The sequence below is a fragment of the Aptenodytes forsteri genome, unplaced genomic scaffold (genome assembly GCF_000699145.1).
Source record: "Aptenodytes forsteri isolate BGI_AS27 unplaced genomic scaffold, ASM69914v1 Scaffold584, whole genome shotgun sequence".
Taxonomy (NCBI): Eukaryota; Metazoa; Chordata; class Aves; order Sphenisciformes; family Spheniscidae; genus Aptenodytes; species Aptenodytes forsteri.
In genome coordinates, this window is record NW_008796062.1 from 119,205 (window position 1) to 131,448 (window position 12,244).

A 12,244-nucleotide genomic window follows, 5' to 3' on the forward strand; every position below is an offset into this window, starting at 1 on the left:
ATGGGAAGCTGAGAAGTCCTTGACTAGTGTAAGCACTGCTTAGCAACAACTAAAACAGTGGTGTGTTATCAACATTGTTCTCACCCTAAATCCAAACCACAGCACTGTACCAGCTACTAGGAAGAAAATTAACTCTATCCCAGCCGAAACCAGGACACCATGTCAAACTAAAAGCTTTATTCTTAATGAGCTAGAGATCATCATCAAAGAGCATGAGTTTCCCAAAATGTTTTGAAGAAGGCAGTCGTGACAAAAACTCTGTAGCATTCCTGCTCTATGGCCTGTAGTGCAAACCGTTCTAGTGTGTAGCTGAGTCTTGGAATGATGCTCCTACTATACATGCTTGCTATTACCTTTTATGCTGTGGTGTTTCTTTGCGTCTAGTGTCGCAAGGCACATGTCCATGCCTCCTTGATAGAGGAGGGGCTCAGAATCAGAAGATACTGCTATATATTTATAATTCCATAACATATTCAGAGAGGCTTTCATAATGTGTTACTTTTCTGTAATTAAGTGGGATAGGTGACTGTAGGCAGAATAAAACATTGGAAAGTCAGTCGGTCAGTATTTATTCAGGATACACAGCAGAGGTATGAGTCTTGAAATACTTCATTACATCGTTCACCTATTCACTAGCATCAGATTTTCCTTAATTTATTCCTTGTCTTTGTGATTGATTAAAGAATGGAAAGCAAAGTAAATCTATTGATCTTTTACAGAATAAATCTGGTCAAATATCTCAGTGCACTGCTAGACTATCTGTATTTAGGTAATTTTTCAGTGATTTATGTGATGTCTGCTGGAAGCCACTGGAATTCTAGGGACGTGTGCCCTAGACTTACCAGCTCTCCTGCATCACTTTTTTCTCTTCTTTGCAAGTCAGCTCCATTTTCTGGGTATAGCCAGTCCTTTGTGCTAAAGTGCCAGTTATCAGGAAGACAAAAAGGCTTCTACGCATGTATTTGAGGACTCACCAGCAGGTGGTTTAGCATGTTGCAGATGCACCAGCCCTGATTACTATAACTGCTGTAACAAAAACGGTTAAAATGCAATTTCAGGAGAACTCAACTGAAAATGGCCTAATCTTGGATGTGTGCCAGGATGTAAGAGGGGAGGTGACATTGGTGATCATGACCTTAGAGCAGTTGAGGATATCAGTGGAGGCTTGCCAATATAATGTGAATTAGAGAGGCGCACATATAAAATCTACGCTGCAGAGTGGATCATAAAATTTGCAATAGGAATTGCATTGTGCAGAGGAAGGGTATTTGTATATGATTGTTCCATTACTTTCTCTTCTCATATTTCCTCCCCACCCCACGAAGAAATATAAAATTGTTTCCCATGTAGTTAAACCCTCAAAGAAACCTACCATAAGGGAAAAATATAGTGTAGAAATTCAGAAGTTGGCACTCTTCCCCTGCAATTTTTTTCACTCTAAAAAATGCATGTATTCTGCCATAGCATAGCTTATGTGCAGTGGTTATGTCATGATTAAGTCCTAATGGAAGCAAGCCCTGATAAGGTGGACAAGATGGATCTTGAGGCTAAAGGACTAACCACAGGTGGGAAGCTGTAGTGCTGACCTCCCCTGCAGCTCCTGTGAAATCTATCTCCATCGATGTTTTACACAGAGATAACTGTTGTGCTTTAGCAATCAGACTATGAACAAAGCAGGTTTGGTATATATAGCTTTAGTGCTGTGTACTCGTTTATGCTAAAACCATACCCAGGTGTGGCCATAGGGGACAACGGTTTTGCAGCAACTTCTTCTGGGTGAGGTTCATTGCCCAGACTGGGAACACGGGGCGGTTGTCAGTGAACCTGCAGAGCTTTGGTTTTGTTTGCCTTTCTGTTTGTTTTGTTGTGGTAGTTTTGGGGTGTAGGATAGGAGAAAGGCTGTGCAAAAGTGAAATACTAAAGGCTGGAATCCTGGCCACGTAGTCATTATATGTTTGTACCCCCTAATTGTTTAGGTTATTCCTCCTTCCTACTTGACCCATTTCATGTTCCCAGGAAAGATACATACTGTTTCAGTATAAAGGTGGTTTCAGTTTACTGGATCACAAATGATCCCTTTCAAAATTCATAGTTCTGTGAATTAGCTTGGTGTTTATTAAATATTTGTGTACTTCCATAACAGATTAAATTGTGGACTGCATAGGTTGGCATGCTTTTCAAATACTGTTTCGCTATCTATTAAAATCTTTGAGTGTTTTTTTTCCCACTTCTTTCTCTTAATTTGGTGTCCTTTACATCTAATGAAAGCATAATCTAGGAGCACAAAATCTCACCCTCCACTTGGAAATAATGAATGTTGGTATACTTGTAAGAACTACTTGGATTCAAAACCCTTTTTATCATCATAACCTTCAGTTGAATATACTGCAGCTCATGTCTGATCTGTTGTAACTCTTCCATATGTGATAGAGCAATTAACGTGCTGAAAAAATTTAATAACTTGTGAAGTTATTAATAAATTCTGAAATAAGATAGCATATTTCATATCTTCTGAAATAACACATTCTAGGAAATGCTTCTATTACTGATACAGATTCTCAGGGCATGCAAATACTGTAAAAAGGCATCACCAGGATAAACAGAAAGACAGGCCTGAAGCGTTCTGCTTCTCAGCACATTTCTTTCACAGTATTCCTACTAAATTTCTGTATATATAGAATGAGTTATGTGTGAAAGTGAGCACTTATTACAGTTGGTCTCAACTTTTTAGAAACTACTACACCTTTGTGACAAGAGATCCAATCATTGGTGCAAAGTGATTTCTGCCTGTGCTGCGGTTTTTGTTATCATAATAAAGAGAGGTGAACGAGAAGACAGTGATACGTGAGGTTAGCCACATAACCTCGTGTTTCAAACCAGTTTGTTTGATGTCTTGAGTTTCCATTTCTCTTGAACAAAATAATCTGAAAATCTTATCAGTGACGAGGTAAATACAAAATATTCAAACTCTGATCATCCTGATCTAAGAATTTCTTCTTGATGATACTGTGTCAAATGCGGGAATCTTTTATTTCTTACTGAAGCAAAATTCTGGATAAAATTAAATGATACCATGTAATACATATGAGAAGGTGCGACTCTTGCTGCATGTCCCGTTCCTGCTGCACTGCTGTCCCGTGCCCCTGTAGCTGCACACCGAAAGCTGCAGCAGCTCCCTGCCCAGATTTAATGTGCCTGTCGCATGTTCGCATGTTTGATGTGCTGCCAATACAGCCGGGCACTGCACTGGGAGGCTTCTCTGGTGAAGCTCCCCAAACGAATGTCAGACTCCAGGATTTCACTGTGGGCTTGAAAATATGTGAAGAAGCATCAGGCACTGCTATTGACAGAAAATTGCAGTGGAGTAAAGTTAAAGATGTTTCATTCAGTGATATAGAAAGGCCAATCTGCATCTGCATTTCCGTGCTGACGGTATCTCAGACTGTGAAAATCATGGATGAGCTTTGTATGTATTTTGTGTCAAAAGGTCCACTTAATGAAAAATATCATAACACAATAATTTTTTCTTCCAACATATTGGTTCACTGTTCTAATGATCATTTCTGGCCTCACTTGTATTGGCTGTCTGTTCTCGATTAGCTCCTCCTTCTACTAGTCTAAACAGAAATCTATTAATTGATTTAAAGAGGATTCCTACAGTTATATTTAAACAGCATATTGTGAATTTGTAGGAAAATCAGACTAAAATAGAAAACCTAGGCTTTTGTGGCCGCATTGTTTTCTAGCCACCACCTCCATCTTTCTTTCACCTCCTTTAAGTAGGCTTTGAACCCGCTGGGCAGTTCCAGCCCAATTTAGTGGAGCCATTAAGCTTGCAAAGGACTTGCAGAAAATCACCAAAACTCTTTCAGGTTAAATGAAAATAAATAATGGATTAGAGACAGATGCCTCTTAATGCCTCCAAGCTGGAGAATTAATTTAATCCTTGTTAGGCGGAAGAGAGTCCACTGAGCATCTTGGCCTCATGACACAGCTGATGAGGTGCCCAAGCTTTGCTGAGTTCCCTGGTTTGGAACACCCTCTGTAGGTGCCTTCTTGAAAAGATTTCTGTGGCTTTTCAATACCAAAGGCTCCTGTCACTCACATTTGGTTCATGTGATTAATGGAAGGAATGGCAAGTTCTAACTTTCTTAATGTATTTTCAGTGATAAGGACATCAACTTAGATTTCTTTTTTTCACTGTTGCAATTCATATAGTGTCATTTAGTAATCATTAACAGACAAGTTTGGTAGTTCTTGTCACTGGAAAGCTTATTAAGCATGTTTTGGAGGTTTTTTTAAGCTTGAGTCTGTGACTGCACATGGAAAATTAATTTTTCATGGAAATGGTAGTGAAAATAAACCCAGTTCAGAAAACCACTGTTTAATGTGTGCTTATTAATAGCATATGAAGTTCTTTTAATATTTTAGTAATTATGTGAAGAGATTTAAGAAAAAAAGTATTTTGACTCATAAGACAATATTCCTTTGTCTGAAGTTGTACAGGCCAACTAGGAAAGCTGATTAAATGGTGTTTTATGAAGAGATAGTCTTTTAAAATTTCCAATGTCTTTAGCTCTTCAAACAGAAGCAGTAATCTTTGAAAAGCATAAAACACGACTTTGACTTAAAAATTGTCATCCTTGATGGGTAGTAGGTCATGTTAATATTTATTAATTCAAGGGGTTCTATTTCTGTAGCATAAGTGTTACATTTAATCAGATCATATCACCCACATGAAGCAGGTCCACCATGTCTCCCAGGATAAGCAGGTCACACTAGGTGAGTGCTCAGATGGGAGACCTATGAAGCATTCACACTGCTGGAAAAAATGAAAGATCATCTAGCCGGCACGTTTTCTGCGCAAGAGGTAGTGAGTCACTATTCCTTCTCACTATCAGAGATACCGTGCTGGTGGAGAAGCCATCTTTCAGATGAGGTTTAGAATTGGAGTCATGTCATTTTTAGTCACTAAAAGTGCTGTGGCACTGCTGCTGCTCTTTGTCAGACGGAGACGGACTGCCCACATGCTGCCTGCAGTAGAGCAGTTTCAGTGTAGTGTGGAATTTGGCACCTATTGTTGGAAGCTCTTGGGTAGCCGCTGTGCCCCTGCTCTCGTGTAGCATTGATGCATGCTGAACACAAGGTGTTTGGGTAGTCTAGAGCGGAAAAAAAATAGCATCTGAAACCTAGTCGAATTTCTGTGTGTTTGGGTGGACAGCTGTGGTTTTGGGGGTTCTTTTTTTCCTAATAACCCTAGTTTCTTCAGTCATCTGAAGTTGAGAAGTCTTACCTGGAAAAAAGTTTGAAAAGTTAAAAATAATGTATCCCAAAGTCTCAGAAGCTGCAGGCTAAATAAACAGAATGCCACCCATTTAATTACTGCATTTTTAATGATGCATTTGCAGCTAATCTAAAGATTTTTCCATTTTTCTTCATGATTTTTTTAATGTTCAAAGGTGGATAATAGCTGCACTCTGTTTCCTTCATATACTCTCCTTACCTTTCTTTTCTCAGCTTCTCTGCTAGGAGACAGCCACAGCCCTTCATACGTTCATCCTGAGCCCTCATGCTACAACTATATATTGGTTCATGCTGTTGGCCTATAGAGTATTCACAGTGCAAGTACATTAAAATAGCAATAGTGGCAGAAATGTGGCCAGACCTGTTTCGTCTTAGCAGATGGGGCCTTGCAAAATAGTCATCGCTTCAGGAAGAAAGTGCCTAAGTTGCTAAGGAGGGTTTCTCAAATAAATCTTTCTGTTGAAAAGAAGCACTTGTTATGAACTCTACCTTTTGTCTTGTATGGCTTAATCCACTCACTTTTGTTCCCTGTGATTTATTTAATCTCACTTCATCAGTTGGTTAGTTAGAGGCTCGCTAGCGTATCCTTGCAATCTTAGATTGCTCCATACTTGTCCTGTTAATAAATCGGGTGATTTACATCTATGCTGCCAAAAAGACATGGAATTGTTTATAAATCTGAGAAAGTAAAAACTTCTATTTCCTTCTTTGGTCTTGAAGGCATATTTTAAGACACGCTAGGCTTTTAAATCTAAGCAAATACCTTTGGTTGTCGTTTCGGAAGTGTTTGGGATTTGAAGTTCTACTGGAAGTACAATTATTTTTAATCAATAGGATTTAGGTACACCAGTGTTGGGACAGTTTTTCAGATGTACTCATATGCACTCTTTTTCACCTAACACCTTCACAAATCTTAGTAATGGTTTTCTGGAAAAAGTAGCTACTGGGAATTAAATGCCCCTGATAGGCTTTGAGGAATTTGTCATCTTATTCTTTTAGCTTCAGCAATGAAATAACACTTACATGTTCAGTATGAAAACCTGAAAATAATATATATTGTATTTGTTCTCAGCTAGTCCAGACCTTATTTGCCCTGGATAGCTAGTGGTTAAAGTGTGAGTGTAGTCACGTTTCCCTTGCACATAACTACAGTTCTGAATTTGAATTCTACTTTCTACAAATGTTCACTTACCTCCTGCTTTAGTGACTACTCCTGTAGCAAATTCATTGTGTGTGTGTGTGAAAACACTACGGTACAACATGGGGAACAAGAAGAATGTAGACGAAGTTGCAATGTAATACATTTAAAAATTCATACGGAATTTCATTCTTATTTTGCAGTATTTGCCCAAATGACTAGGAAAAAACATAAAAGCCCAAAGCCATGTCCCTCACGCTTTATGCAGTTCAGAGTATATAGGTCACATACACTTTATGTCCAGTCTTTATGTACGAAGTAAATATTACAAATGTAAACAATATAAGTGCATAAATATATATATGCTTGTTAAGTCCATATTCCTTTGCTTTTAATGGAGTTTTGTAGGTAGAGGATGTGGATTTTTGGTTGCCTGCACTTAGAAAGTACTTGGTTTACAAGTGACAGTCTCTGGCATTTATATAGACCTTTTTTTCCCCTGTATCTATAAAGTTCTTGCAAACAATGTAGGTGAAGGTTGCTATGACCATTTTACAGTTGTGAGAAAGAAAACTATTTGGTTTTAGTGCCTCAGTAGATCTGATGAACAAAATACATTTATATATATATTTTATAGGAAAATTTACCTACATTGAAGGAAGGCATATATCCCATTTGGAATACATTAATGTACTTTATGATGTATCACTTTATGATTTTATCATTTTACTTTGCAAGTCAAATAGCTGTTCTGTTTCTGGTATAATCTTCATCTCAGACACGTGCAGGATGGACACAAAGCTAGTTTTCAATGTGTCAGTGTGCCTCCATTAAGTATCACTCAGGTAACTATTAGATTTCATGAAACAAAGAGAAAAGAGACAGTGTAAAGGAAAATGCTTGTTGCAATTCCGTGAACCTGTACATGCCTGAAATACGCTGCTAACATGGAAAACATGAACAGTGCAGGTCTCGAGGGAATGACAATGGGGAATGTTTTCCCCTGTAGCCTTAAGGTTTTTTACATGTAGGTGGACCCAGATGGTCACTGTCGTGAGTGCCCTGAGGACAACAAGTCGGCCGCCCCAAGGCTGTCTCTAGTTAATATGCCTTATCCCAACCACAACATGTACAGTTGCACTTTGTTGGCCCAACCTCGCTGAAAGAGCGAGGTGCTTTAGACTTCAGTGGGGAAATCCTGATGCCATTGAAATGAAGAAGAGTTCGGAGGTGGATTTCTCTGGAGCCAGATTTTCACAGTTTGCCGGGGTGCTCCGAATGACATTTGGCTGCACTAGGAAATCTGAGTTGCCAATGTGGAGCTCAAGGATTTTGGACTGAGAGCTGTTGTGAGATCTACATCGGATTTTAAAGCTGAGTGTAGCCAGATATAAAGAAATAGTTAACTTACAGTTGAAACAGTAGGCTATATTGTGGGGAAATGAATTAAATCAGTTCGCTCTGTGCCACTGAAATGAGATATCATTATGTTCAAATCTAAGAGGAAACAGCTGTACCACCTACTATGCCAAAGCCTTTTTTAAACTAGTCCTAATCTCAGCTTCCTGCTTTATCATCATACTGCTATTCCTTCGCCTGTCAGAGACCCGTGAGTCTCTGGGAACTCATTTATAGTACTGCTTCTGTGGCCTCTCCTGAACTCATTTATAATACTTGCTCCTGTAGCTTCTCTCATACGTCTGTTATTCTTTGTGTGAAGTAGCTCCTCTTTTATTTCAATCATTCCAGAAAATTCAGCCTTTCGGGGGGCTGTTTTACCATTCACCTTATTTGTATTTTTCTTCTCAGAAAACCAAAAGGGATGTAAATAACTTTGATCAAGACTTTACACGAGAGGAACCAGTATTAACGCTAGTGGATGAGACAATTATAAAACAAATCAATCAAGAAGAATTTAAAGGGTTCTCTTATTTTGGAGAAGAACTACTGCCATAGACAACATTAGGCTGACAGATGAATGATGCTGCAAGAAGTGATTCTGAAGAGATTGTCAAATTACTGAGACTCAGTAGATCAAGAACTGCTTTTCTTACCCTGAGCCCATATCCCCAATTAAAGTATATATTTATTGTTTTTTTCCTTTAATCTTCTGACCTGAAAGCACTCTTAATTTCTGTCTCACAAAGCAATGCAAAATAATTTTGTATCAGAAATTGTAGATGTAACACACTGCCGTATATTTGCAACTTTTCTTTTATTCCTAAGATCTCCCCAGAGGACAAAATTGCATCTTTTCCATGGAAAATGAAGGCGTGCTATTAAAAGCGATTTAGCAGATCACATTCTGTAATCGTCATATATATTTAAGCTAAGAAGGTGAGAACTGCACTGGTGGTTATAGTGAGATCTGCACTCAGATGTGGAACAAATAAGTAATATGTTGCCCTTTGGTAAGCAAATAAGTAATATGTTGCCTTTGTGGAGGTGTAATCCTCAATTACGAATTTATTGTGGTGAGGTACAGACTTGAAATAAAGCTGTCCAGAAAAAGAAGCACATCAATTAAGGCTTTCAGTGAAGTTCCTCGTACAATTTATGGAAAACTCTTAGGAATAAGAAGAGTCACAAAGATAACTGAAATTTTATTTAAAGCAGGAGATAGATACTATATGGATAGTTATTAAAGGGCTAAAGAATAAAAAGCCTATAGTACTTCAACACAGCTATATATAGGCATTTTGCTGTTTTTCAGGCAATTGGGTGTACTATCCATGTTACCAAATTTAATATCCATTTAAATGAACCATTAATATAATGGCAAGCTTGAAAATGTTTACAGTTAATTTTACATAAAAAATTAATTATAAACATTATAAATTTGCCATTTCCATTGTAGCTAAGTTGATAAATAATTTCTTATTTATATTTATTTTCTCAGCAGTGTGTTACTTTTGCACACTTTTACAAAACCATAATACTACTGTGTTTGTTGTTTTTTATGTTTAAAATCTAAAGAGAAATCTGCTTTTTGAAGACACAAAATAAGGCTACACCTGCATTATGTGGAGGCGTTTAAAAACCTGAAGATCAAACATTCACAAACTGACATTACTGAAAGTTGTAAATGGAATTTTTTTGTGTATTAATTGAAATGGTAACTCATGTGGACAATATTACTAATGTGAAGTTACCTCCTGTAGATACGCTAACAGTGTTATGTACTTATATTTCCAGGAGTACCCTGTGGTTTGGTTTGGGTTTTGTTTTGGGGGGTTTTTTTGTGTACATGTATCGCTGAGGTCATTTTATTATATATTTTACTGGACTGAGTGAGCGGTCATTGGAATCCATTTTAATTGTTGCACATGGATTTCCCAGCTGCACAAAATATATATACTTGTGATTGGCAAAGTGGCACTAAAGAAGCTTTTTTGCCCAGGTGAGATTTTGTATATAGTGTTTGCTGCAAGGCCTGTGGCCTGTATTGCCTTTTGTACAGGTGAGATTTTGTATATAGTGTTTGCTGCAAGGCCTGTGGAATTCATTGAATATAGAGGTATCAACTGCTGCATGTTCAGGCATACTATTAAAATGTTAGTCTATGAAAGAATAATTATAATAATGTCCATGTGCAATACTCTTGTATGTGTATTGGTTCAAGTTACTGTCAGAGAGATGAGGTTTTTGTTATAAAAGATGTAGACATATATTAAGCTATACTAAATCTCTTGTATAGTTCTCTTCAACTCTATTATGACATGATAGAGCTCGGAAAGAGAAAGGAATGTTACAAATCGTGGTGGACAAAGTGTGAATCATTGGCTTTAAGAGAGAATCTCGGTCTCAAGCAGATGAGTTAGTTTGTGTCAGTTTTGCGTCTGGCTGCTCATAGCCTGTTACTGATGCCAACATTCAGTTCCATTTTGTTTTGTTTTTAAAACTCAGGTGTAATTATTATATATATTCTTATGATGATTTCAAAATATTAAATATTATGATATATCAATTAATGTGTTGTCTGGCCTACAGGTGTAATAATGGATCAAGCCTTTAGTTTAATTTAATTTATCTTCAGTAATCTTTTGTACTGGGAAAAGACTAGCTTCTGGAGCTGAGTACCAGCACAGAAACATCTTAATGATTGCATCATCTCAATGTTTAAATTTCTTTCTCTTTTAGAAATATATTGTAGAACTGCCCATCAATTTGTGTCTCGCCACTGGCTCTGTTTATTTCTCATCACGGTTAGCTTTTGACATCCAGGCAAGAACTGATCACAATGCTAAAGCGTTCTTTTCCATAGGTGAGTAGACTGGCTAGGAAGACAAGTTATCGGGGAGTGCACTACTGTTTGTACAACAAGAGGCCTTTACACAAAACTCTGAGCATTTATTTTGAAAGAATAAAAGCATCCCATAAAGCTTTTGTAAGCAAGCTATGTAGTCTGTATTCCTGTTTCTAACATGAAGATAATTCGCAAACGTTTGTATTTCAAGAGGCCTCAGCACCTGCAATGTTTGGTAGGATGCTAAGAGAAAAGTCAAGGAGATAAAAACTTTTTAATGGGCAGATATTTCTTCAATATAAATAGTTAGATCCTCTGCATTGGGTTTACGTCAGAAGGTTTGTCTGTTACCTTGAACATTTTTTAAAGATAATTCTTAAAAATGGACATTCTGTTACATTTCTGCCTGTTCTGTAAAATCTTTCCTGTTCCTTCTTTGTAAAATGAGTGCAAAATGCCAAAAAGATTATTAATAATAATAATAATTATAAAAAATCCATTGTTTCTTGTTTTTCCTCCCAGATAGACTTTATAAAAAAATGGAAACACATTTTTCTCCATAGGGTGAAAAATAATTCTCTCCAAAAAAGGCTTACAAATTACCTCTTCTTAAATTATATGCAGAATAGTTCTGGCTACCTATAAAATGTATTCAGTTGGGGGGGTAGGGGTTTTTTTTATTGTGAGGATTTATTTGTACAGAATTTTTTTTCCTATGGATGTAATTTGAATCTCTTGCCATTCATTAGTGTTATTTCATCGTAAACATTATTACTGTGCCAAATGTACTGTATTCAAAAGGATGTGAATGTGTATTGTTTCGGAACCTAATAAATACAATGATGTTAAATCTTATTTTTTTCCCCAAAGTTTTCCTGAGTATTTCCTAATGAGGAAGAAACAAAGATGAAGGATGAATATTTTTCCTGTTACATGTTGTACAAAATACCGTGAGCTTGTCTTTTAGGAGTGGACGTTTTGCAAAGGAAGGATTTGCTAACAAGAGCCTCATCTGTGAAGCACTAAACACTCAAAGACAAACACAGGTAACAGTGCGTGAACACTATTTATCTTGGGCAATATAACATTTACCTCAAAAACACCAAGCAGGTGAGTTTACAGACCTTTTCTGCTTACCAGCTACATAATGGTCACCGAGTTCTGACTGATCCCAGCGTTCTGCTTAGCTGCATTGTTAAAACTCACTTCAGCAGGGCACTTTGTGTACAAACACGTGAGACTGCTTTAGTCTTTAACTGGATTGATTAGAGGGATTAATAGTATGCATAAGTTTAATTAATTAGGGTCATAGAGCTTATTAAATGATTTAACTTAACCTGTCAATGTGACATTGTCTAAAATATTTCAGTATTTCATCATGTTTCAATTTGCACGTTAAATACTTTCCGTTTTCATGGTCTAAAATTCTTAACTTCTGTTTCAGTAGATCAGCTATCAGCGTACTCTGGCAGTAATTCCAGTTAACAATCTCCAGTTAGTATACCTAGCTAGTAGTAGGTATACTAACTAGCTTTAAAAAAAAAAAAAAAAAAAAC

At 37.1% G+C, this 12,244-nt stretch overlaps 1 protein-coding gene across 1 annotated transcript in view; it reads left to right on the forward strand.

The window, feature by feature from the left end:
• Positions 1-9,231, forward strand: part of PRKCE (protein kinase C epsilon) — a gene marked incomplete at its 5' end in the record, with an annotated part of 116,909 nt that extends 107,678 nt beyond the window's left edge. Inside the window, one exon of the mRNA XM_009286332.2 lies at positions 8,252-9,231. Coding sequence (XP_009284607.1) covers positions 8,252-8,398 — 147 coding nt within the window. The remainder of the gene's footprint in view (positions 1-8,251) is intronic.
• Positions 9,232-12,244: the final 3,013 nt, after the last annotated feature.